This window comes from Somniosus microcephalus, chromosome 13 (genome assembly GCF_052327205.1).
Source record: "Somniosus microcephalus isolate GS21.2 chromosome 13, FLI_Smic_1.0, whole genome shotgun sequence".
Lineage (NCBI taxonomy): Eukaryota > Metazoa > Chordata > Chondrichthyes > Squaliformes > Somniosidae > Somniosus > Somniosus microcephalus.
Genome location: NC_140999.1, coordinates 189508962 through 189535906, shown reverse-complemented (window position 1 = coordinate 189535906; position 26945 = coordinate 189508962). Strand labels below are relative to the sequence as shown.

At 44.9% G+C, this 26945-nt stretch overlaps 1 protein-coding gene across 1 annotated transcript in view; it reads right to left on the bottom strand.

Moving 5' to 3' along the window:
* LOC147108901 (arf-GAP with SH3 domain, ANK repeat and PH domain-containing protein 1-like) overlaps positions 1-26945 on the bottom strand; it is a 207945-nt gene that overhangs the window by 136931 nt on the left and 44069 nt on the right. The window contains exon 2 of the mRNA XM_086005851.1: positions 1165-1237. Coding sequence (XP_085861977.1) covers positions 1165-1237 — 73 coding nt within the window. The remainder of the gene's footprint in view (positions 1-1164; positions 1238-26945) is intronic.

Here is a 26945-nt window from a genome sequence, read left to right as displayed (position 1 = left end):
GGGACCAGCTGAGTTTCGGTTTTCGGATTTCAGAAGGTATTATTATAAGACTGGGAAATTTGTATTTAATATAAATTTTAAAAGTTCAGGCTACCTCTTGCGACTGTTCCGTGTCTCATTCCCCTTCCTGCTTCTCTGGAAAGCCGGATATCGGCTGACTCCTACTAAGCTGGCCCGCAAATCAGGACGGGTGGGGTGGGGGGGGGTGGAGAAAAGAATAATCGGACGGGCCGCGGTTCAGGTCGGGGTCGGGGTCGGGGTCGGGGGGGGGGGTGAAAAGAATATCGGACGGGCCGCGGTTCGGGTCGGGTCGGGGGAAGAAAAGAATATCGGACGGGCCGCTGTATTGTTGGGTTCATTCTCCCGGTACCTCCTTCACACTGCCCGGCTCGGCCTGCAATCTCCTACCCAGGAGGGAACTCTGTGACCCTCTGCCCTGCTCAGCGTAAGTCGTGCGCCACTCTGGTCATGTCGTGCGCACGACTTACGCTGAACGAAAAAACTTTCGGTTTTTAGAGGTTTTCGGAAGTTCAGATAAAGGATAGTCTACCTGTAATTAACTGTGGTTTATCACAATTATAGCACAATCTAATGTGCACATAATCGTACACCAACTACATGGAGCATCTTGGATATCAGGGTCTGCATTAATATAGGCCATCAGGAAAAACCACAAGCACTTCCGGATATATTTTAATAAGTAGACAAAAGTCAGTAATCTCATTTTGGGGTTCAGATGATGTTGTAAAACCACATAATTGAAGGACACCTGTATACTGTATCCTGATACTGTATCCCGATACTCGAGTCTCTTCGCCGGGAGCAAGCGGAAGCCAAGCGCAGGCAGCGCAAGGAGCGCACGTCAACCCAAGCACCCCACCCACCCGCCCCTTCAACCACCGTCTGCCCCACCTGTGACAGAGACTGTAGGTCCCGCATTGGACTCATCAGTCACCTGAGAACTCATTTTTAATGTGGAAGCAAGTCATCCTCGGTTCCGAGGGACTGCCTAAGAAGGTATCCTGATGACATAACTGCAAAACAATAATATCCAACAATATTCTCCATATAACCAATAACCATCCTTGAAAGTGTTTTTTTAATGTTATTGCAGTAATTTTTGACTAGAGGTGTGCTAATGCACTTGGGTTTCTTTTTCTTTACCTTGACCTGAGGTATATCTCACTTTGACTGCTTTCTTCATTTTCTGGAGTACAGACCTGTCCTTGTCTAAAGCCTAGGGAAAGAAAATACAACACAAGGCAAAACATCAGGCTATTAAAGTGGCATTAGTCCTTTTGACAACAGTTCTTATTTTTCACTGTTTGAATGAGTGTAACAAGTAATGTAGTGAATAAAAGAGTGATCATAAGCAAAGCTTGAGCAATTTACACAATCATTTGAAGGCTTGTTATAGTCTGTATTACTCAGATATCAGCCTTAAAATTTCCACAGGCCTTCCGGCACACTCCGACTGTAAGTCAATCAGGAATATGGCAGAGGGCCCAGGAAATAGCTGGAGGAGATTACAGAGATAAGGAGGGGCAAGGCCATGGAGGGATTTGAACACAAAGATGAGAATTTTAAAATTGGTTGGTGGACCGAAAGCCAATGTAGGTCAGCGAGCATAGGAGTGATGGGTGAACATGACATGGTGCGAGTTACGCTATGGGCAGTATAGTTTTGGATGACCTTAAGTTTACGGAAGGTGGAAGATGGGTGGCTGACCAGGAAAGCATTGGAAGTGTCGAATCTGGAGGTAATAAAAGCATGGTTGAGGATTTCAACAGATGGGCTGAGGCAGGGATGGAGACTGGCGATACTACAGAGGTGGAAGGAGGCAGATTTGGTGATGGAGAGGGTATGGGGTCGGAAATGCATGGAATGACATAGAAATTACAAGAGAGAAACAGAACATTCAGCCTATTTAGTCTGTGTTGGTGTTTATCCTCCATATGAGCAGTAGTCCTAATCGCACATGCCTGGATTGTTCCTATATCCCTTTCCTTCAAACTACCTACCGGATCTATATTCGTAAATGTTAACATGATCTCTGTTTCAATCACTAATTCCAGTAGTGCATTCCACAGCCTCACGACCTTCTGTTTTAAAAGTATCTCCTACTCGCTACCTTAAATCTCGTGCATTTAATGTGATATTGTAGACCCCTCAACTACTGAAAACAGTCCATTTCAATCTCCTCTGTCCCTTCTCTTCATAATTTTAAACACCTCTATCAAATCACCTCGTATTCTCCTCTGTTCTAATGAAAACAGCCCTGATTTTTCAAGTCTTTCTTTGTTGAGATACCGCGGCAAACGTGGGAGTCGAGACCAGAGCTAGTCAACAGAACAGCTTTTTATTTCAGCCTCATGGCAAAACAGGAACTGGAAGAGCCCGCGCCTGACTTAAATACTCCCCAGACAGGAAGTGCTCCCGGCAGCCTGTCCCTGTGGGAAACAAGTTGCTGGTGGAAAGGGCCCCCGGTTGGGGGCGTCTGCTTAAACTGTCCGTACCGCCATGAGCGGATTGTGTCCAGTGGTGGCGTGTCGCCACAGAGCTCCCCCCAGAATCCGCTTAGGAGGAGTGGACGAGTCGTGACGGTGGTCTGATGGTTCTGCCGCAGCGGCTCTGCGTGATCGCCGGTCTAGTTGGCGGGGCCTGGCGGTTCGCCGCCGGCTGTGCTGGCTTGCTGGCGGGACGGCCTCTAGTTGGAGGCCGGGCCACGGGGACCTGTTCCCCTGGTTGTGTGTGTGCTGGTTTGAGCCGGTCGATGGAGACTGTCTCGACCCTGTCGCAGCTTGAAGACCTTGTCCCCGGTTTGTAGTACCTCGTACGGTCCGTCGTACGGGGGTCGCAGGGGTCCGCGGTGCGCGTCGTGTCGCACGAAGACGAAGCGTGCCTGCTGTAAATTTGGCGGAACGTGAGGTGAGAGTTCGCCGTGTCGGTTGACCGGAAGTGGGGCGAACTGCTGAGCGGAAGCAAAAAAGTTGAGCCGCTGCTGGTCGGCCGACCAAGGCGTGGTAGCCTCCGGAAGGAATTCGCCTGGGACGCACAGCGGTTGTCCGTAGACTAACTCCGCTGCCGAGGACTGGAGGTCTTCTTTGACCGCGGTGCGTAGGCCTAGTAGTACCCACGGTAGGCGGTCAGTCCAGGTACTGTCCTGCAGGCCGGCGCGGAGTGAGGCCTTGAGTGACCGGTGGAAGCGTTCACAAAGCCCGTTGGCCTGCGGGTGGTACGCCGTGGTCCGGTGGAGCGTCACACCGAGGTTGCGTGCTGTGGCCGTCCAGAGTTCGGAGGTGAACTGGGCGCCTCTGTCGGAGGTTATGTCGGCCGGTACGCCGAACCTCGCTACCCAGGTGTTAACGAACGCCCTGGCGATGTCGGCTGTGGTGGTGGAGGTCAGCGGCACTGCCTCAGGCCAGCGTGTGTAGCGGTCGACCATCGTGAGGAGATAAGTCTGGCCTTGCGATGGCGGCAGGGGCCCGACGACGTCGACGTGTACGTGGTCAAAGCGGCGGCTGGGTACCTCGAAGTCTCCCAGGGGTGCTTTTGTATGCCGTTGTACCTTAGCCCGTTGGCAGGCGAGGCAGGAGGTGGCCCAAGTCCGAACATCTCTGCTGAGGCCGCGCCAGACGAAGCGCTGGGAGAGGAGTTTGACGGACACGCGGGAACCCGGGTGGGAGAGCTCGTGGAGCGCGTCGAAGACGCGGTGGCGCCAGGTTTCAGGGACGACCGGCCTGGGTTGGCTGAGTGTGATGTCGCAAGTAACTGCCGTGGCTTCGGGCCCGTGCGCGACCTTGGCTAGGCGTAGCCCTGGCAGGCTGGTAGCCGCTGAGAGGAGGTCTGGGTCCGTGAGCTGGGCCGCTGCTAGTTGCGCGTAGTCGACCGCGAGGTGATTCGCGCAGATGGCGGGACGGGAAAGGCAGTCGGCGACAACGTTGTCTCTACCGGAGACGTGCTGGATGTCCGTGGTAAACTCGGACACGGCCGCGAGTTGGCGTTGCTGCCGAGCGGACCAGGGTTCGGTGTGCTTGGCCATCGCGTATGTGAGTGGCTTGTGGTCCACGTATGTGGTGAAGGGGCGGCCTTCCAGGAGGAACCCGAAATGGCGGACAGACAGGTGGAGCGCGAGAAGCTCGCGGTCGAAAGTGGAGTATTTGACCTCCGGGGGGGCGCAGTTGGCGGCTGTAGAAGGCAAGTGGCTGCCACGTGCCATTAACCCACTGCTCGAACACGGCCCCGACCGCGTGGTCGGAGGCGTCGGTGGTGAGCGCGACCCGGGCGTCGGCCCTCGGGTGCGCGAGCAGAGTGGCGTCGGCGAGCGCGTTTTTGGTGGCATTGAAGGCGGCTGACGTGTCAGTGGTCCAGGCTACGGCCATCTTGCCGGATTTACCTCGGAGGGAATCGTATAGGGGCTTCATGAGGGCTGCAGCTCTGGGGATGAACCTGTTGTAGAAGTTCACCATCCCGAGGAACTCCTGGAGGCCCTTGATGGTTGTGGGGCGGGGGAACTGCTGGACGGCCTGCACCTTGTTGGGCAGGGGGACGGCCCCAGTGGGGGTGATGTGGTGACCGAGAAAATCAATCTCGGTTAGGCCGAATTGGCACTTCGCCGGGCTGAGGATGAGCCCGTGTTGGGCTAGGCGCCCGAACAGGACGCGAAGGTGTTCGAGGTGTTCCTGTTTGGAGGAGCTGGCCACGAGAATGTCGTCTAGATAGGCGAATAGGAAGTTCAGGTCCCGCAGGACCAAGTCCATAAGGCGCTGGAAAGCCTGGGCTGCATTCTTGAGGCCGAAGGGCATCCTCAGGAACTCGAACAGGCCGAATGGGGTGATGACGGCCGTTTTGGGGATGTCCGCGGGGTGTACGGGGACTTGGTGGTAACCGCGCACCAGGTCGACTTTGGAAAAGACGGTTCGTCCGGCCAGTCGGGCCGAGAAGTCCTGGATGTGAGGAACCGGGTATCGGTCGGGGGTGGTGGCGTCGTTAAGGCGGCGGTAGTCCCCACAAGGGCGCCAGCCTCCGCCGGGCTTAGGGGCGATGTGGAGGGGCGAGGCCCAGGGGCTGCTGGAGCGGCGGATGATGCCGAGTTGTTCCATGGTGGTGAACTCGGCCCACGTGATTTCCAGCTTGGCCGGGTTGAGCCTGCGGGCGTGGGCAGAAACTGGAGGGCCGGTGGTGGGGATATAGTGCTCCACCCCGTGTTTGGCGGCTTTGGCCGAAAAGGTCGGGTTGGTGAGGGCGGGAAACTCGGCTAGGAGTGCCGAGTAGTCGTCCACGGCCCTGGCGAGACAGTAGGTCGTCAGGCCGGCCGAACGGTCCGGGGTAAAGGCGCCGGGGATGGTGGCCATAGTGTTGGCGTCAACGAGGCGGTGCCTCGGAATGTCGACAAGGAGGCCGTGGGCGCGTAGGAAGTCGGCGCCGATGAGTGGGCAGAGGACCTCGGCGGTGAGGAACTCCCAGCGGTAGCGGCGGCCCGCGAGGTCGAGCGTGACCATGCGGGTGCCATATGTGCGGATGTCCGAGCCATTGGCGGCGGCCAGCGTGATACCTCGTGTGCCGCGTTGGATTTCGAGGGCGGAGGCGGGGGTGATGCTGTGCTGGGCCCGTGTCGCACAGAAATCGGCGGTTGGTTCTGTCGTCAGTGACGTACAGTAGAGGCCCCTTTTGCCCCACGGCCATCGCGGGGGCCGGTGCGGGGGGGGGAATTGAAGGTACACAGTGGCGTGCAGCGTGGGCCTTCGTGCCAAAACGGGTGTGGTAGTAACAGTGGCCCGGAGTGGTAGGGCGGGCGGGCCTGGTGGGCCGGGGAGACCGCGTGGTCGTTGCCGCGAGGTCGGGCGTGACGTCGCGCGCGGACTGTGCAGAGAGCAGCTGGTCGGCCTTTCCTGCTATGTCATTCAGGTCCGTGGAGCCGGACTCCACAATGAGCGGGCGGATGCTGGCGGGAAGCTGCCGAATGAAAAGCGTGCGAAAGAGGGCGCCGGGGTTTTTGTCGTCCGAGAGGGACAGCATGTGGGAAAGCAGGTCTGATGGTGAAGCATCACCGAGACCGGGGAGGTCAAGGAGTTGGCAGTGGCGCTGGTAAGAGGACGTTTGAAATTTTTTAAGGGGCGCAGCCTTCAGATGTTCGTACTTGCCAGTCTGTGGTGGGTCCTGCAGCACTGCCCAAACTTTGGGGACGGTAGCGTACGTGAGCGAGGAGACGAGGTAGTCGTACTTCGTGGTGTCGCCTGTGATGCCTTTCAGCCGGAATCTGGACTCGGCTTGAACGAACCAGGCTTCGGCCAAGTTTTCCCAAAAGTCTGGTAATTTAACCGTGACTGCGTTTGTATCCGCCATGCTAGCTTAGGATTCGTCCTGAGCGTCGGGGTCACCAGTGTTGAGATACCGCGGCAAACGTGGGAGTCGAGACCAGAGCTAGTCAACAGAACAGCTTTTTATTTCAGCCTCATGGCAAAACAGGAACTGGAAGAGCCCGCGCCTAACTTAAATACTCCCCAGACAGGAAGTGCTCCCGGCAGCCTGTCCCTGTGGGAAACAAGTTGCTGGTGGAAAGGGCCCCCGGTTGGGGGCGTCTGCTTAAACTGTCCGTACCGCCGTGAGCGGATTGTGTCCAGTGGTGGCGTGTCGCCACATCTTCATATTTGTATTTCCTTATACCAGAGACAGCATCCTTGTGAATCTGGCCTGTACCCTCTCTGTTGCCTCAACATCCTCCCTATAGTATGGATACTGCACTTAGTACTCCAACTATGGTCTTACTAAGGCTTTTTATGGATTTACAACTAGATTTTGACGATATTATTCTATACCTCTTGCCATAAAACCTAGTGTTCCATTAGCTATGTTTATGACCTTATCCACAAGGTGCTGCTTTTAATGTCATATGAACCTGGGCCACCCTGCCCCCCACAACTCCCTCTGCTCTTCCACACCATTTCGTTTTTCACCATTCAAAAGTATAATTATCACCTTTTTTCTAACCAAAATGTACCACCTTACATTTACTGGCATTGAATTTCATCTTGCATGTTTTTTGTCCATTCCTCCATCTTATCAATATCCATTTGCAGCTTCCTTTGGTACTCGGATTGACCATGCCTCCAATGTTAGCATTGTCTGCAAATATGGACACCACTTCCTCTTGCCCTATATCCAAATCATTCATGTACACAATGAACAGAAGTGGTCCCAAAACAAAACTATATGGGACACCACTACTTACTTCCAACCACTCTGAGAAACTGCCCTTAACCACTACTCTCTATTTCCTTCCTCAGCCAGTTTTTAATCCAATTTACTATCCTCGCCCTGATTCCAGTCCCCCGTAATCTTCTCCAATCGTCTCCTGTATAGCATCTTGTCAAAGGCTCGCTGAAAAGCCACCTACACTAAATTTGAGAAAATGAGCAAAAAAAAACAACTTTGAAAACACAACTAGTTGTGTCATTGCATTGCTGTATGCTCCTGCAAATACCAAGCAAGCAAAATGTACAATTAGATCAATATGGAATCCAATGTAAAATTCAGAAAAGAAACTTGTCTATTTGCCATCAATGGTTCCTTCATTTAACATCAAGTTAATATTTCCTTACTTGTGTAAGTGCTAGACAGAGATGTAACAGCAGTGGGGAGAGGTGTCATTGTAAGGCAATTGCTAGACCCTGAACCACAATTTTCAATTAGTTACATTTTGGGCATGCATTGCTGGTTGTAAGCTGACAAATCTTTAAGGAAGATACAATTGTACAAGGCCAGTGGGAACAAGTCAGATGTCAGGCCCCCGACCTAAGGAAAGGAACACCTCATACTGGAAGCCTGGACAGCGGCTTGATGTTCCTCAATGGCCACATCCGCTTGCAGGAAAAGTATGTCATGCAACTTTACCACAATGAAAGAATATGTGTGAAGACCAATGGTTGTGTGCAATGGTTTAAATAATGGGTCCCATACGAAATGAGTACAAAAATGTGTGTAAATTGAATTTATATTGAAGTCAATAGAAATGAAAATTGGTGGGGATGTATAACGGGCAGCTGATCCAATAGCGCCCGTTTTAATACCATCGCCCATTGTGTTTGAGACTGCCACATATTCTAGAACAAAAGACACATGCCTAGAATTTCCTCCGCTATCTCACCCCAAATTGGAAATAGCAGGGAAGGTCAGACCGCAAGGCCTATTGCTGCCTCCTCTCCCTCACCTCAAGTGCCTTCCCCCTGACTCTACTGGGCCTGCTGAGTGATTGCCCCTTTCCCGCCTGCCGGATGCCAATGCCAGTGGGGAGGCAGGCTCTGGGTTCCCAGCAGAGTTTCCTGCTTTTTGCCCCTGTTCCCACTGCCTGCCCCAGGACTGCCAGGTGAAGCCTGTTCATAGATCCTGCAGGTAATGGTAAGTAGGCCTTTTAGATGATTAATGTTCCTCCATTTCATCCCATTACTTACCTGCTGAAGGTGTCAGTCCCACCGAGGCCTTCAAGGCTAGTCTGCCTCTTTAATGCCATTCCTACCTCTTTTGGTGCTGCAGTGACGGCATTTCACTTAGGGCAATTGGCGGGTATCCATTTATTGGCAGGAATCCTGCCAGGAGACCACCATGAATAACCAAAGACTCCCAACCCAGGAAAATGGGCCGGGGTCACAGCTAGGACAGGGTGGTAGGCAGAAGTCCTATCCCGTCCCTGTAGGGCTGGGAAAAGGAATATTAACCCCACAGTCTGAACCTTAGAAGAGGGAAGCTCTACACATACAGTTTAGATTTAATTACCTTATACAGAGGTTGGTGAATGTGTGGAATAGCTTGCTCAGGGAGGCAGATGTATGGACATTTTAAAGAAAAATTGAATCGATATTTGAGGGAATGGGCAATTGAGAAGTATTCATTTTTGGGCCAGCCAGATGTTTTGCAGGATCTTTTCTGCTCCCATACATTCCTGTAATGACATTGACTTAAAAACAAACTTACATTTCTGGCAAGAAAGCAGTGCCCTAGATATGTAATTGAATCTCTGTTCTCCCATTATTGTGATAGGCAACTGGAAGCTTAGACCAGTCTAGGCTGTTATAATAACAGACAACATTATTTTAAAAAGTGAATAAATGATGATATCAGTATTCAAATGAAGATCATTTCATCATTCTTTTGAACTGAAATGTAAACTATAAATTTATGCGTTGCTCTTGTAGATTGACTAAATCACTAACCACCAATTCAGCAAGAAATAGCAAAGGGACACAGTTTTCTGCCTAATTGTATTCCGTATAAGACCATCGTTACTGAAGAAAACAGACTGAAATTGAATTAAGATAAGTTTGAACAGTGCACTTATTAAAATTATTTTCAAACCCTTTAAAATGCCACAGATTCTCAACTCAGTGAAATTAAAAAGAAACTATAAAATCCTCCTGTTTTACTGGTTAATATAGTTGTTGGGCTACAATTTTCAAAGCAGAACTTAAATGGAAATGTTTGTTTGGTAAAGTATCTCACCAAGTTTTTAAACGGAGTATATGTGATGATGTAATCTACGACATCATTATGCCAGCAATCGCTGCAATAAATTGTGAAAATTTCAATTAAGAATGAAAAAAGGGGGGGGGGAAAAAATGAAAGCTTATTCTGCACACCAATCAAAATTCTGCTACTAAACAAATTTACCCGATCACTGATGTCACCGAAATTAACATGGGTTTTCAGAGCAGGATATTCTCAGTGTAGAAAGAGCACAGCCTACATCAAAACTTCAAAGTGCAGAGGCAAACTTGGAGAAGATGAACTAAGGAAATTGGTTGGTGTTCATTAAAAATAAAATTGAGTTCTGGTGCAGAGGAACTTACAAACACTAAAGCCTTATTCGAGCACTGTGAACCAGGAATAAAGATTGTCTTCATTTTGAACTCTTCCTCTCTCTGACAGGAAGTCCAATGAAGGAACTGGCTCTATGCCGTATGGCCTTTACCACCATATATGGAAAAATACAGCCCATACCCTTTGCTGTTGAAATGGTTTAGGAAATCCCATAAGAACATGAAATGTAACTGAAAGAACTTAGTATTTCCTCATTCTTCATACATTCTTTCTAACTAAAGTACTTTTTTATTTCAAAAATCAAAAGATAATTTTTTTTAGACCAATACATAATGGGTCAGAAATTAGGATCGGGTGCTTGCCGCACGTGCAAGCCCCCGATGTGCACTCACCCGGCGCGCCGACATCTGAAGCCTGGGCCTGCTTGGAATTCCTGTCACTGGCCCGGTTCAGATGTCGGCGCAATGTGCTTGCCTGATCCAGCGGCGTAGTTAGTGCAATGTGCCGGCTGGGATCAGGTGAGCACTGGGCAGCCAATCAGGGGAGGGGAAACGTCATTCATGAGTTTGATAGTAAAGACTGTCAAACTCATGAAAAGTACGGGCGCCCAAAAGACTAGTTTAACTTTAAATAAAATTTTAAAAAACATCCTAATAATTAAATAAACTATAAATAACTTTAAAAAACTATTATAAACAATTAATAAAATTTTTGAAAAAAATAATTTTTTACAAAAATCAGGTCTAAAAATAAACTTACCTTACTGTAAAGTCCTTAAAAACAATGAAGCTGTGGAAAAAATGTAATAATTTTAAATAATAGACCACTTACCTTCAAGAGTCCACTCCTTACGCTTCCTTTTTATATGTCTAAAAAGTTGAGGCCCTTACACACGCGCAAACCTGTCAAAAAGAAGGAAGTTCAACGCGTGTGCGCAGAGTCCTCTGAACCCCTTGGAGGAAATGCCGGTTTCCCGCGCATGCGCTGTGCATGCTGAAATCCGGCACTTCCAACGGGCCCACGCGTGAGTACCCCGTCCGTACTCACGCGTTGGGACCGGAATTACTGGGCCAATAAGTGTAGTGCTTAACCTAGTTCCCGTTACAAGCAATACAGAATATCTATACCATTCATTGGTCCTCACTGAATAATGTTTAATATTATAAATAGCAAGCTACCTCACTGTAACAAGTCAAAACTAGAAATGTGAGATATCCTTCCAAAAATGCTCAAACTCTCTCAATAGTGGATTAGAACTTGTTCAAATACATGTAACAAGATCGTTGGAAACCAGTCCAGAAGCACAAACATCCCTAAAAATGATTATGGTCCAATTTGCAAAAAATAGTAGCAGAGTAGCTAGGCTATTGCAGCATTTGTGTACTATTTCCACAGTCCACGAGTTAGTGGTAAGTGGTTGGGGATTGCAGGCAAAGTGATAGCTTACTGCGTGTTGATGAAGTTAGTGACTATGCACACAGAACAAAGTTCTCCACATTCGAATTTTAAAAAATAACTAATCAAGTGTCTGATGAGAAGTTACTTATGTGTTTGGTAAAATGTAAATAAAGATTTACCAGCTGGCCTAGTAAAAGAAGAAACCAATCATCAGAGATCAGAAAATCCCCTTCAAAGTTTGGTAAAATCTCCACTTAAAGATTTTCAAAATTCACCAAAATAATGACGATCAAGTGTGGTGAAAATCCAAAATGGAGTTTTAAGTTATTGAGCACATGACTGCTTAAAAAACATGAATGGGATATGTAGATGGTGCAAAACATGCCTCTTTATAAAACAATTCGGAGTGTCATGAGCAGAGTGGCACACAGTGTCTTTAAAATTTAGTGCAGAGTTCCTAAGATGACATACCAGTGTTCGTTGACAGAGGGGCGAGTTCATCAATAATGCCATTACAAATTCTCCAGGCTGGAAATTAATAATCATAAATTGCCACAATGCACTCACAGACAAGACACTTTGCCAAATGTTTTCAGCTATTTGCTGCTGTGTTGCAGAGAAACACAAGCTGTAAGGCTACAAGTGTTTGTTTCCGGTTGAACAGATATGCAATTGCTTCCTGTGATATTTTATGGGTAGGGTGTGTTACTCAATATTCTCAGAAGTGTATTTTTTCACAGAAAACTGCATGTTCCTCTGCAAGAAGCAACAGTAAAAGGGATTTTGTTTCTTCCTGCTCCTCTCCCTTTTCTCACTTTAACTCTCCTTTCCTAAAGACTGATACTCATGGTGACGTACAGTTCCACTGCAGTATCAGTAGCCAATCACTATTTTACCAAAGTCACCATTTTCATGGGTATGCACAGGTGGCTATTGGCTAATCATCAGCCAAACCCAATCCTATTTATAAATGTACACCTTTCATCAGGAGTTGGAAGATAGGTGATAGGAGCAGAAACCTTAGTTGATTTTTCTCCTCCCTGAGGCCTATTGTAAAGTTCCTCGCTGCCACCTGTCGTAGCTCAGCTAGCTCAACAGAGAACAAACAGGGATGCTCCTGGTTTGTATGGCTCATTCCAAACCATGCAATGCATTTCCCCACTAAGACAGTGGTTACAGTGGGCTGGAGTGCCCAAGTGCAATGTTCCAGCCCTTATGCGATCTGAGCCCTAATAAGTGACCTGTCTGCCTCAGAGTCGCTGACAATATGCCAGCCTGCCAGCTACAACAATGCAGCGGCAAGCGGAGATTTTCCTATTTCATTTGCACCACCTTTTCTGTGGCTCAGTTGCTCGACTTCATAAGAACATAAGAAATCGGAGCAGGAATAGGCCGCTTGGCCCCTCGAGCCTGCTCCGCCATTCAATAAGATCATGGCTGATCGAGGGCTCAAAGCCACTTACCAGCCCGCTCCCCATAACCCTTCACTCCCTTATCTTGCAAAAATGTGTCTATCTCCACCTTAAATGTATTTAATGACCCAGCCTCCACAGCTCTCTGGGGCAGAGAATTCCACAGATTTACGACCCTCTGAGAAGAAATTCCTCCTCATCTCAGTTCTAAAAGGGCGACCCTTTATTCTGAGACTGTGCCCCCGAGTTCTAGATTTCCCCATGAGGGGAAACATCCTCTCTGCATCTACCCTTTCCCTAACCCCTCAGTATCTTATATGTTTCAATAAGATCACCTCTCATTCTTCTAAATTCCAATGTGTATAGGCCCAACCTGCTCAACCTTTCCTCATAAGTCAACCCCCTCATCTCTGGAATTAACCTAGTGAATCGTCTCTGAACTGCCTCCAATGCAAGTATATCCTTCCTTAAATAAGGAGACCAAAACTGTACGCAGTACTCCAGGTGTGGTCTCACCAATACCTTGTACAGTTGTAGCAGGACTTCCCTGCTTTTATACTCCAACCCCCTTGAAATAAAGGCCAACGTTCCATTTGCCTTTTTGATTACTTGCTGTACCTGCATGCTAACTTTTTGTGTTTTATGCACAAGGACCCCCAGGTCCCTCTGAACTGTAGCATTTTGTAACCTCTCTCCATTTAAATAATAGCTTGCTTTTTTATTTTTCCTGTCAAAGTGGATAACCTTGCACTTTCCCACATTATACTCCATCTGCCAAATGTTTGCCCACTCACCTAGCCTGTCTATATCCCTTTGCAGATTCTTTGAGTCCTCTGCACAACTTGCTTTCCCACCCATTTTTGTATCATCCGCAAACTGGCTACATTACACTCCAATTTGCTGGGACCTCTCCAGAGTCCAGAGAATTTTGGTATATTGCAACCAATGCATCCACTATCTCTGCAGCCACTTCTTTTAAGACCCTGGAATGCAGGCCATCTGGTCCAGAGGACTTGTCATCTTTTAGTCCCATTATTTTACCGAGTACTATTTCCTTAGTGATTGTCTTTAGTTCCCCACTCCCTGTGGCCCCTTGATTATCCATTATTGGGATGTTGTTAGTGTCTTCTACAGTGAAGACAGATGCAAAATATTTGTTTAGAGTCTCTGCCATTTCCCCGTTCCCCATTATTAATTCCCCAGTCTCATCCTCTAAGGGGCCAACGTTTACTTCAGCTACCCTCTTCCTTTTTATTTACCCGTAGAAGCTCTTACTATCTGTTTTAATGTTTCTTGCCAGCTTACTTCCACAGAGATCAACTGACAAGAGTGAAGAAGTAGTAGTCTCCAAAGCAGTGAAAGTAAAACAAACAAAATAAAAGACCACATTAACACTTCTATTTTTAAATTGGCAAGTCAGTGAAGGAGGGTGATCATGTGATCATTTAGGTGTTGTTAATGGAACTCAAGTAACTGGAGTATTTAAACGCTTGCCTTTAATTAAACAGTAAAAAGAAATGGGCCTTTTTATATCAGGACCTGGTATTAGGCACTGTAGATTTGAATTGTTTTGGGTTATTCATTTATTTTTGTAGCTTGCAAGATTCCATTTCTGAGAATTTAGCAGTTTGTGGTTCAGCTTACTAGATGCAAAACCATATGCCAATCTGCAAAGATGCTGAATTTCTTTGCACTGTAAACTGTTACAAATGCTTATATTTTTTTTAATAGCCATGGTGTGGAGATGCCGGTGTTGGACTGGGGTGAACAAATGTAAGAAGTCACACAACACCAGGTTATAGTCCAACAGCTTTATTTGAAATCACAAGCTTTCGGAGCGCTGCTCCTTCGTCACCTGGTGTTGTGTGACTTCTTACATATATTTTTTAAATATAGTTGAAACGATTCAAATAATTCATTTTTGAACTATGTTGGTTTAGTTTTGCCAGTATATTTAAGTAACTAACCTGGACATCGGCATAAAGTTTATACAAAAAGGTAAATTTCCATTTACAGTTGAACTGGACATTCACTTCATTGCCGTTTGTACAACCTTGCTGCATTGGCCTACAAAGCAACAGTGACTACATTTCAAAAGTAATTCATTGGCTATAAAGCACTTTGCAATGCCCTGAGGATGTTAAAGCGATTATATAAATGAAAGTTATATTTTTTCGGTTCCTTTTGTCTCCTGAAGACATCAACTCCCTCCTTAGTATAAAGCTCCAAGTTGCCCTAGTGCCTATTATTCATGCATGAGCCTTAACTGCGTGGTCAGTATGACTTAGACTGTGCCTTTACCTCAGCCATTGGGGAAGGTATTAATACTTCTATGTTTGCATACAGGTATAAAATTTATTTAGCATATATTTTGGTATATTTCAGTTCCTACCTAATTATCTCTTACAATTTCCTTTCATCTACTTTTATAATTAACCTTTTTGAAGAGGTGGTTTTCCCATGAATATTATTTTCATATCTAATGTTTTTCTCTTTGTTTTTATTTAAAAAACTGTTTTAAAATTGAGTGTGAAGATTTTACATTTGCCTGTAAAATTGTTCCCATTTAAGAACAGTGACTTCCATGCACTATTTATAACATTTCAAATAGGTGCTAGTCTCTGTGATCAGCTGTGTTATATATAGACCCAAGTAGTATTGAGTGCAAACACAGAACACCCCACACTACCTTTACAGGAACAAGAGGTTTTAACTTGACAGATTTTTGGGTCCACAATGCCATCACTTCAGTGAATGGTGGGCTGTTTATACGAAGGAATGCAGCCATTGGAGGGATAAAGGCATGCATGCTATCAGCTGGACTCCTGTAATAGAAGTGTCTTGAATGACCAGATCAAGAGAATTGGCATGGGTGAAGGAGCTCAGCAGCGTGAGGGTTTTAAACTGTCAAAACATCTGTTTTTTAGCTCACTGTGCTTCACTGGTACGCTCTCATACAGAGGGACCCAGTAGCTCCTCCAAGACAGCTTCTCAAATATTTGTGAGCAATAACTGTTTAAAGATTTCTTTTAAAGCAAAGAACAAAGTATATTAAAGTTAATCACAGTTATTTGTATTAAAACATTTTTGTATAAACACTGATGTCATGACTTAGTTTTAACGTAACCAAAGGTAAACAAGAAAAATATATTTGTAAATAAATGTACAATAGTACTCCCAACTTTTCACTAAAACTTCAACAAGTTTAATTTCAATCTCTAAAAGAGGGACTGATTTTTCTGCATTGTTCCAACAGTGGAGGAAGTTATTCTGTTTTGCTCTGTATGAATAGCTGTTGTCCAGGGGAAGACAAACTGAGTGTCCATGCTTCTCCCCTTTTCCGACCTTTTCTCTTTTCATATTGTTATGTTAAGAGGAAAGAAAGCTAACCTAGTTACAGATCTCAGCCACTGTTACTCTGTAATCAACCACCAGACAAAACAGGATAGCAGTCTAGGATAGGACCACTTTGTTTTCTTCCACTGGCACCTATCTCACAAGCCTATAGTAGAATATTTCCTTGGATAAATCAGGCCACGGCATCGTGCCCTACGTTTATATAACAGAATAGAATGCTGCTTAAAAATTAATGATTTTTATGAAGACCATAATAAGGTACGATTACACTAACGATCTTACAATCATCCATTCTATGTTTCTCAGTTACTAGCACAGCAAATTCACCTTTAAATAAGGGAATGCAATTCCTACAATGTGTACAGGACTCCTTTCTAACCCAATATGTAAGAAGCCCGACAAGGGAGGATTCGCTACTGGATCTAGTAATGGGGAATGAACCAGAGTAAAAGTAGGAGAAACATCTAGGCAATAGCTTGAAGATAATAATTGAGAACGACAAAAGTATGACGAAGACCAGGACAATAGATTGGAAAAAAGTCGCTCGAGGGGCTGAGAATAGACCTTGGGAAAATAAAATGGACAACGATATTGGCAAACAATGATATAGAACAGCAATGGGAAATATTTAAAATGGTGTTCAACAGAGTCCCGAAAAAATATATTCCGCTAAAAAACAACAAGCTAAACACTAATGAGACAACATGGATGAATAAAGCCATAAGGGAAACATTGAGGGCAAGGAAAGAGGCATACACCAAGTACATGGACAGCAGGGGAGAACATCATAAGGGAGAATACAAAGAGATTAGGAGAGAAGTCAAAAAAACAATTAGGAAGGCAAAGAGGAACTATGAAATTAAATTATCAAGAAACATAAAACAAAATAGTCAAATATTCTACAGACACATAAATAAAAAAAAGGAAAGTCGGGATGGGAATAGGGCCACTAAGGGACGGTCAGAATAAAATCAAAGACAGCGATAGCGAAATGGCAGAAATATTAAATAATTACTTTGCTTCAGTATTTACCAGGGAGACAGATCATGTGGACATGATATTGGACGAGGAGATTAGAAATGATATAACCGCATTTAAAATAAAAAGGGGAGAAATATTAAATAAACAAATCAAACTCAAAGATCCGGATGGATTACATCCGTGCATATTAAAAGAATCTAGGGAAGAGATAGCAGAGGCACTATTACACACATTTTAAAATTCATTAAAAAAAGGTGTAGTGCCAGAGGACTGGCGGATAGCTAACGTAATACCGATATTTAAGAAGGGAGATAGAACATGTCCAGGGAACTATAGACCAGCCAGCTTAACATCAGTGGTAGGAAAATTAATGGAATCCCAACTAATGGAAAAAAATAGAAGAACATCTAGAAACCAAAAAGATAATAATGAATAGTCGGCAAGGATTTCAAAATGGAAAGTCTTACTTGACCAACCTCATTGAATTCTTTGAAGAGGTAACAGAGAGAGTAGACAAGAGTAATGCAGTAGATGTAATTTACCTAGATTTCCAAAAGGCCTTCGATAAGGTACCACATAATAGACTAATGAATAAGGTCAGAGAATGCGGAGTCAGGGGACAAGTAGCAGAGTGGATAGCTAGCTGGCTTCAAGACAGAAAGCAGAGACTAGGGGTAAAGGGTAGCTATTCAGAGTAGCAGGTGGTGGAAAGTGGAGTCCCACAAGAATCAGTGCAGGGACCAATGCTCACAATTTATATTAACGATTTAGGCTTTAGAATCAAAACACACAATTTCTAACTCTGTAGATGACACCAAATTGTGGGGTGTAGTCAATACTGAGGAGGACTGCAATAAATTACAAGACGACATTAATAAACTTGCCGAATGGGCATGTAATTGGCAAATGTATTTCAATAGAGATAAATGTGAGGTACTGTATTACATTTTGGTAAGAAAAATAAGGAGGTCACATATTATTTGGAAAATAAGTATCTAAATGGGGTAGAGGAACAAAGGGATCTCGGAGTACAAATACACAAATCACTAAAAGTATCGACACAGGTTAACAAGGCCATAAAAAAGACAAACTAAGCTCTAGGGTTTATTTCTAGAGAGATAGAATTGAAAAGTAGTGAAGTAGCTAAACTTGTATCGAACCTTGGTTAGACCACATTTGGAGTAAGGTGTGCAATTCTGGTCACCATGTTAGAAAAAGGATATAGAGGCACTGGAAAGGGTGCAAAGATACCAAGGATAATACCAGAAATGCAAGGTTATACCTATCAGGAAAGGATGAACAGGCTGGGTCTTTTTCCTCTTGAAAAGAGAAGGCTGAGGGGTGACCTAAAAGAGTTCTTTAAAATTATGAAAGGTTTTGATAGAGTAGAGAGAGAGTATTTCCACTTGTGGAGAAGAGCAAAACTAGAGGCCATCAATATAAGATAGATAGTCATCAAGAAATCAAATAGGGAATTCAGAAGAAACTTCTTTACCCAGAGAGTGGTGAGAATGTTGAACTCGCTACCAGTTGAAGCGAATAATATAGATGCCTTTAAGGGGAGGCTAGATAAGCACGAGGGAGAAGGGAATAGTGGGTTATGCTGATAGAGTTAGATGAGGAAAGACGGGAGGAGCCTCGAGTAAAGCATAAACGCCAGCATGGTCTGGTTGGGTCAAATGGCCTGTTTCTATGCTGTATATCCGATGTAATCCTATGTATGTACTCTCGACATAGGAAGTCCTGCCAGTTCATCATGTGCTAAGATCAGCAATCACTGAGTTTTTAATAACTTGTAATTGTATTCACCAATTCACTGATTGCTCGCCATGATGGTGAATAATTATCTGTCTCAGTCACAGATGGTGATAAACAGGAGTACAAACTGCTTACTAAAACAAATCTTTATTTTAAAACAGTAGGCACACTTTTAAGTATTATTGGGTTTTCCTGATCTGGCCCATCTTGAAATTAGTTGGAACCTAGATCAGGCTCAGGGTCAGAATATATCAAGTGGGTATTTTTAAGGAAATACCACCAGCCCCAATTTAAACTTGCGGCAGGAATGCAGAGGCCGGAGTGGGAGGGAAGTGCCCATGTGATTTCTACCACACCTGCCACTGCGGCCTCTTGCATTTGAGTCGTCTTGGAAAGTGCGGTTAAATATGTGTTAATTAAAGAAACACCCTAAGTCATTGCAGTATTTGTCTGTACAGTATGATTTTTATTAAAAGAGCACTACTATCTTCAGTGGGTAAGAATGCTCCTTGACATTCAACAGCATTACCATCGCCGAATCCTCCCCATCAACATCCTGGGGGTCACCACTGACCAGAAACTTAACTGGACCAGCCACATAAATACAGTGGCAACAAGAGCAGGTCAGAGGCTGGGTATTCTGCAGAGAGTGTCTCACCTCCTGACTCCCCAAAGCCTTTCCACCATCCCAAAGCACAAGTAAGGAGTGTGATGGAATACTCGCCACTTGCCTGGATGAGTGCAGCTCCACCAACACTCAAGAAGCTCGACACCATCCAGGACAAAGCAGCCCACTTGATTGGTGCCCCATCCACACCCTTAAACATCCACTCCCTCCACCACCGGCGTACCGTGGCTGCAGTGTGTACCATCTACAAGATGCACTGCAGCGACTCACCAAGGCTTCTTCGGCAGCACCTCCTAAGCCCGCGACCTCTTCCCACCTAGAAGGACAAGGGCAACAGGCGCATGGGAACACCACCACCTCCAAGTTCCCCTCCAAGTCACACACCATCCTGACTTAGAAGTATATTGGCGATCCTTCATCGTTGCTGGGTCAAAATCCTGGAACTCCCTCCCTAACAGCACTGTGGGAGTACCTTCACCACACGGACTGCAGCGGTTCAAGGCGGCGGCTCACCACCACCTTCTCCAGGGCAACTAGGGATGGGCAATAAATGCTGGCCTTGCCAGCGACGCCCACATCCCATAAATAAAATAAAATACAAACACCAAAAAGGTTCCAAATTCAAACCAGAGTTTGGCTTCTAATACAACTGGCTTCAAACTTTGTAGCTTAGGGAGGGAAAAAATATTTGCCAGGATTACCACTGCTGATTTACGGCCAGTGACCCCACTAATCGTTGCTCGTGGCCCCCTATTGGAAGCATGTGAATTTCAGGTAAGGGCAGGATCTGACTCAGCTGCGATGGCCTCCATCACCAAATAGACTACAGTACTGACACTCGCTGCCCACGCTCATCTATTCTGACTGGTCATTTGAACAAGGTACAAGAGCTGCTATTGCTTATAGTTCCGTATATAGCATGTGGAGATGGGTTAAGTGAAGAAAAGATGGAGGGCGAAAAAAATCTAACAAAACTTGTTGTTTGGGATGGAGATGAGGCAGAAAAATTACATCATTTGTGTTCCAATGAAGTCACGCACTAGTGACTCAATGATGTGCTTTGTTGATAAATAAATAAAAGGTTTGCTAATCATTTTCATAAAGATGTTGTTCCTTTAAAAATACCCACAAAAGTATTACATCTCAAGGACCAGCAAATGGTATGTTGAATCCCAGGGCAATTTTACAGATGTTTGCTATTAATGGCTTTAACTGATGTATTGTTGTTCAGGCGAGGAGAACAATTTGTAATTTCCTCTGAACAGCTTGCGTTTGTGTCATTAAAAATGATCAATGTAGAGCTGAAATTATTAACAAGCAGCAAATGAGTTTGATCCCTACAGTAAACATACAGGTGATCTGTTGATCGGAATAATCTGGAAAACTCCATTTCAGTGACACTCAGGTGGCAATCATTGTAAAAAGGGTATTAGCCTTCCGTTCCAATCCACACACCAAAACATGAGTGGGAAGACATCATTGGCAGAGTCAATTCCAGGTACACTACTGATAAAACCGGACAAGATATCAAGATGTAAAAATTTCCATGGTGTAAAAAACAGTATGATTTACTCGCCAAGCACACACGACCATGATTGAAATTTGCAAATAGACACAGACTTGATTAAAGCAAGACATTCGTTCGGAGATTAAAATGTCTTAATAAAATTTAAAGAAGGGGATAGACACAAGAAACAGGAGGAGGGGTGGTAGCATGGGTGTGGGATATGAATTAAGGATTGAAGAAAGGAAAGGTGATTGTTAGATGTTATCAATCTCCAACACAGGAGAAGGAAGAACAGGGAATGGTTTTTGCTGATATTTTTAATAGTTCACCAGACTGGAAACTGACAAACATAGCTCCATATACAAGAAGAGACATAACTATAGACAAGTTAATTTAAAGAATAGGCTAAACCTAGCCCAGATTTGCAGCCTGGATTCATGTTCATCTGTACGGTGCCTGTACTGCTGCTATCCCATTTGCCAATTTTAGTCAAAGTATCTATCTTGAACTCCCAGCGGAGAGCTGCAGTCGAGAATGCAAGTCAGAGAGTTGGTGCTTCAGTGCTGGAGTCCTATCCCTGACCCACGCCCTCTTCAAGTGTGGGAGTACATTGTTTACCCACATATGTTGTTTAGCAGTGTATAGGACTTTACAGGTTTTTACTCTTAAGTAGAAACAAATCATAAACTGAAAATAAAAACCAGAGTTTTGAACCATCTATAAATTATGCACTATTTGTATGACATGTGCAAGCTTGTACAGTATTACTTTGTAGCTTCAATTATGAATTTACATAAAGTGATTTAACTGTGATAACAAAACAAATCCCTATTAAGTCACATGCATAACCATGTTGGCACTGAATATTGTTAGTGAATGGGATTAACTCAAATTGATTTTTGAAACTTGGCAGCTTGGTCATAAAGTATTTGTTCTCTTTGTATTATTTACTGTGAATGATTTTCTGAGGTTTCGGAGTCCTCTGGTCATTTTATACTGGCCATCTACAATATCTTTCCCTGCTAACAACTGTAGGCAGATGACTCAATTCCTGTGTAAAGGCTACCCTGTGACATTCTCATTTAAGTAACCTGTCACTTGATAGAAATAGAGCCACTTGCTTTACGGAAACACTACAAGTCCACATTATTTGCCCATATTACTTATAAAACAGAAAAAATGTAATAGTATTTCCTGTGACCTAAAGTAAATCTAATTTCCTTAGGTTGCATGCCAAATGAGTACTGGGGTACAAACTCAAGCCCTAGATTGCCTTTATAGTAAGCGGAGATCACTTGTGTTTGCGGAGGTAGCAGCTGAGCAGAGAGCAAGCTCTTTGCATTAGCTTTTTAACATGTGACATTCAATGGAAAAGTTTGTGTGGCAAGCATGTGGCAACATGAATTTATTAAAGACATTTGAAATGTTCAAATATTAAAGGGCTCAAAATCACTAAATCCCACAGGATGCTAAGTGAGACTAGGGACAAAATCTACATAGTGCTGACAATCATCATGAGGGAGTCTGTGAATATAGGGGAAGTCCTACCAAATTGGAAACAAGCCTACCTATTTTCAAGAAAAAAATAGAAAAAACTCAGGCAACTACAGGTCCATTAGTCTTACATTGGCAACTGGCAAATATTGGAATAGTTTATTAAAAAAAGAAAGTCTTTGCATTTATGTAGCTCCTTTCACAACCTCAGGACATCCCAAAGCACATCATAGCCAATTAAGTACTTCTGAAGTTTAGTCACTGTTGAAATGTAGACACACAGCAGCCAAATTGTGTACAGCAATGTCCCACAAACTGCAATGAGATAAATGACCAGATAATATGTTTTTGGTGGTGTTGGTTGAAGGATTAATGTTGGCAACGACACCAGGAGAACTCCTCAGCTCTTCCACGAAAAGTGCTAAGGGTTCTTTTATCATAGATATAACTTAGAGCTGGTCGAGGAATTAGCTGAAAAAGAGGAAACATCCGGTACTGCTTTCGAGAGTGATGCCAGACTAGGGAGATGCATAGAGTGGTGTGCCCCAGAAATTGATTCTGGCGCAGCTACTGTTTCTGCTCTACATAAATGACCAGGAGGCCAATTTTCACTTCCATCACCTGGCATTAACAGAGTGGGAACAGCATCAAAATGGGGTCGACAGCGTTACCGCCCCGTTAACTCCGATGAAGATGCATTTTTTTAAAAAGCCTACTGCTGGGCATCCACAGTGCCCGTCTGTTTAATGAGATAGGCCCCTTTTAAAAAGGCAAATCGTGCACACTTTGACCAGTTCCACAGGTGATGAAGATGAAGAGGCCCAGCCAAGGTATGTTTAGGATTATTTATGTGGAGGCCGGACAAGCAGCAGTGCTCCTCCGTGTCCCACAAAAATAATCTGCACCACTGGGCTAGTAGTCTAGAGGCCTTGACTAATAATTTGCTTTGCTCGTTGCTGCTCTGCAATGACTGTATATGGTTATTGTACAGTCTGCAATCACTCCCAGATCTCTTTCAGCTTCTCTGCTTGCTAGTTCAAAACCATTTATTCCAGAATTTTTAAACTGAATTCAAATTCTCAAACAGTCATAGTGGAATTTGACCTCACGTTCTCTGGATTATTAGACAAGGCCTCTAGATTATTAGTCTATAATAATATAACCACTACATTACCATACCCTGTATATATTGTCAAAGCAGTAGAGTTTAAGGCCGCAATTTCCCCTACCTTGGCAGGTCCGGGGCGGACGACGTCGGTGGCGGGACCCGACCCCACTGCTGGCTCCAACTCGCTGTGTAGAATGATTTTACATTGATTGGGCTCGTTAAGCCCGACCAGCACATTTGCCGGCCAATTGAAGGAAGCGGGTCTGATGACGCCATTGATGATGCGTCATCAGCCAGTTTCCTTAAAGGGAAATTGATTTTGACAGTTGTGCTGTCAGTGTTCTACAGCACTGAGGTGCTGCAAACACCGACAAGCACGGCACAGAGGTGCACAGCTGCACCCAAGCTCTCGCATGACTCCCTCCATATGCTTATGGAGGGAGTCACAGCACGCAGGAAGGTTCTCTTCTCTTCCAATGGGCGGAAAAGACCTCCCCAGAAGACCAACGCAGACTGGTTGCACATTGCACAGGAGGACACAAGCAGGGATGTCATTAGGAGGACCAGGCTGCAGTGGCACAAACCTTTCAATGATCTCAGTAGATCACGAAACGTTAATGCAAAGCCACACTCAACCTCCTCCTGCTGTGCCACTCATCACATCCCCATCATCTGCCTTCCCTACCCTACTCCTGCACATCTTTACTCACACCAACTTAGCTTGCACCTCCGCCCATCCCTCTCTATCTGCATTATCACTTTCCCATCTCATTAACCATCCCTCACACTCACCCTCATCCATTCATACCAACTAAGGTTGGCACTTGGGTGTTTTATGCAATGTTCATGTAAAGTTTCTGTTAATGTGGTGTCAAACATTGAAACCTTTATTTTTAAAACGTTGCGTTCTTGGATAGATCTGTGTGCACCTTTGGAAGCGGCTTAGTGTGTTGCAGTGAATGGTGAGACATAATGGTACACCCCACAATTGGGCTTTGTAGGGATGCTTTATGGTGTTGGTGTGGGATGGTGTCAACCTGGCACATCACGTGGCAGCCAGGGTGTAAGACGTCAAGTGAAATAAACGTGGCCATGGTGAGGTCATCCCTGGCTACCCAGGCAGCAATGTGGTCAGGTGCTGCTGCCCTGTGCAGCATCTGTTGATTGCGGAGAAGGTTGGTGTTGTTCTTGGTGCTGCTGGTGCTGGCCTGATCGTGGTGGGATTTTGAGGACCAAGGTGAGATAGTTTCAAGGGCACCGATGCTGATGGAATAGATGGCAGGTGAACTCGAGATGACAGAAGCGATCTGTCAATGGTGAGAGAGGTTGTTCCAATGAGGTGACACTGGATAGAGAGTTTGCTCCAAACACTTGCAACCTGCATAAAGCTCAATCTGTCTTCCAAGTGCAGTAAGCAACAGCTTGGAAAATGAACAGCTGTGAGATGGGAGCTGTTATAGTACATTTGCAGCTGTCAAGTAATGAGATGATTCCATGGTCATACAACTCCCAACCTCCTTACCTGACGTGATCCCCAAGCAGTGTGGGCGACCTCATAAAATGGTACGGTGGGCTCAAAATACTTTTTAATGGGCTGTTAACAAGGTCATAATGACCTGAATTGCCTCCCCCGCCGCTGTGTGTCGGGTCTGTTCAGCCATTTGGGAAAGTCACGTGGTGGCGGGTTGACAGCAAAGTCCCGACACGCTGTCCAAAAAAAATGTTTCCCTCCCGACCCGCCACCGAACATGTCCGCTGACCCCCCAAAAAATCCCTCCCCCACACCAAAGTCTGATGTTGTCATGCTGAAGCGCTACAGTGCTCTGGTCAGACCTCACTTCGAATATTATGTTCAGTTTTGGTCACCAAGGCACCAGAGAAACATCCAAGCTCTGGAAGTGGTGTAGAGAAGGACAAAAAGGTTGGTCCCTAATGTCAAAAGACTGAATTATGAAAAATGAAGACTGACTTATGACGAAAAGCAAGAAAAACTTGGAAGGTGAAATTGGTCTTCAGTAGTGTGCAACGGGCTCGTAGAGAATCAGCAGCCTGTTTCACACTGCATCTGAATTTCTTTTCTAGCTCACCCCCTTGGACTCTTCGACCTTGAAAGAAAGAGTATAGAGTGGTCCTTATACAGGTACATAAGATACAAAATGGAATATAAAAATTTGATCCGGAGCACTATTTCAAGTTAAACAAAAGCTGTGGGTCAAGGGAAATAGATTCAAACTAAAGAAAAGAACTTGCATTTCTATAGCGCCTTTCACAACCTCAGGGCATCCCAAAGTAGTTTATAGCCAATTAAGTACTTTTGAAGTGTAGTTATTGTGGTAATGTAGGAAACCTGGCAGCCAAATTTGCACACAGCCACATCCCACATACAGTGCAGTGATAATGACCAGATAATCTACTTTAATAATGTTGGTTGAGGGAATAATATTGCCCAGAACTCACCTGTTCAGTGCCATGGGGTCTTTTATGTTCACCCGAGAGGGCAGACGGAGCCTGTTTAATGTCTCATCCAAAAGACTCCCTCAGAACTGCAATGGAGTGTCAGCCTAGATTGTGTGCTCCAGTATCTGGAGTGGGATTTGAACTTACAACCTTCTGACTTAGAGCCTACCACTGAGTGAAGGCTGACATCTAAACTGCTATTTAGGAACAGGAGTAGGTCATGCAGCCCCTCGAGCCCATGCTGTCATTCAATTACATCATGGCTGATCTGTATCTCAACTATTTATCCACCTTTACTCCATATCCCTTGATACCCTTAGCAAACAAATACTTATCGATCTCAGCCTTGAAAATTTCAATTGACCCAGCAGCCACAACCTTTTGAGGGAGAGAGTTCCACATTTCCACTACCCTTTGTGCGAATATGTGCGTCTTGACTTCACTCTTAAATACTGTAGCCTAACTCTAAATTTAAGTTTATACCCCCTTGTTCTGGTGATTTGCAAGTTCAGGTATCACTTCATCACAGAGTTTTCTGGTCAGGGTAGCAGAAACAAAAACTCTGGATAGTTAAGATAGGTCTGTAAGTTTCTAGGGAAAGAGGAGGTAAGTGGGATGAATGGTCTCCCTCATCTTGCACTTTACCATCTATCAGATTTAGGATTTTGAACTTTTCGAAAGGATAGCAGGCTTCTTTGTTTTATTGAGGGTATATTGAACCTTCATCATTCTGCAGTGCACTTCTCAAAACATTTTTAAATGATTTAAAATTTCTTTTAACTTTATTTTTGTTGGAGTTGCTGTAACCAGTCCTCATCCAGTCACTCCTACCTCTCTAGTATCACCTGGAATAACAGATACAGTAGTGAGCAGAACCACTTCTGTTGTTGTTCCCGGGGTACCTGTGAAATAAGGTCAAGCTGCAGGTTCCCAGAGAGTATTAAGCATTTAAAATACTTCTGATGTTGCTTAAACATGACTTAAAACTGGGAAAATAAGTTATTTAAACTTTCCCTCCAAATTTCTCTCCTT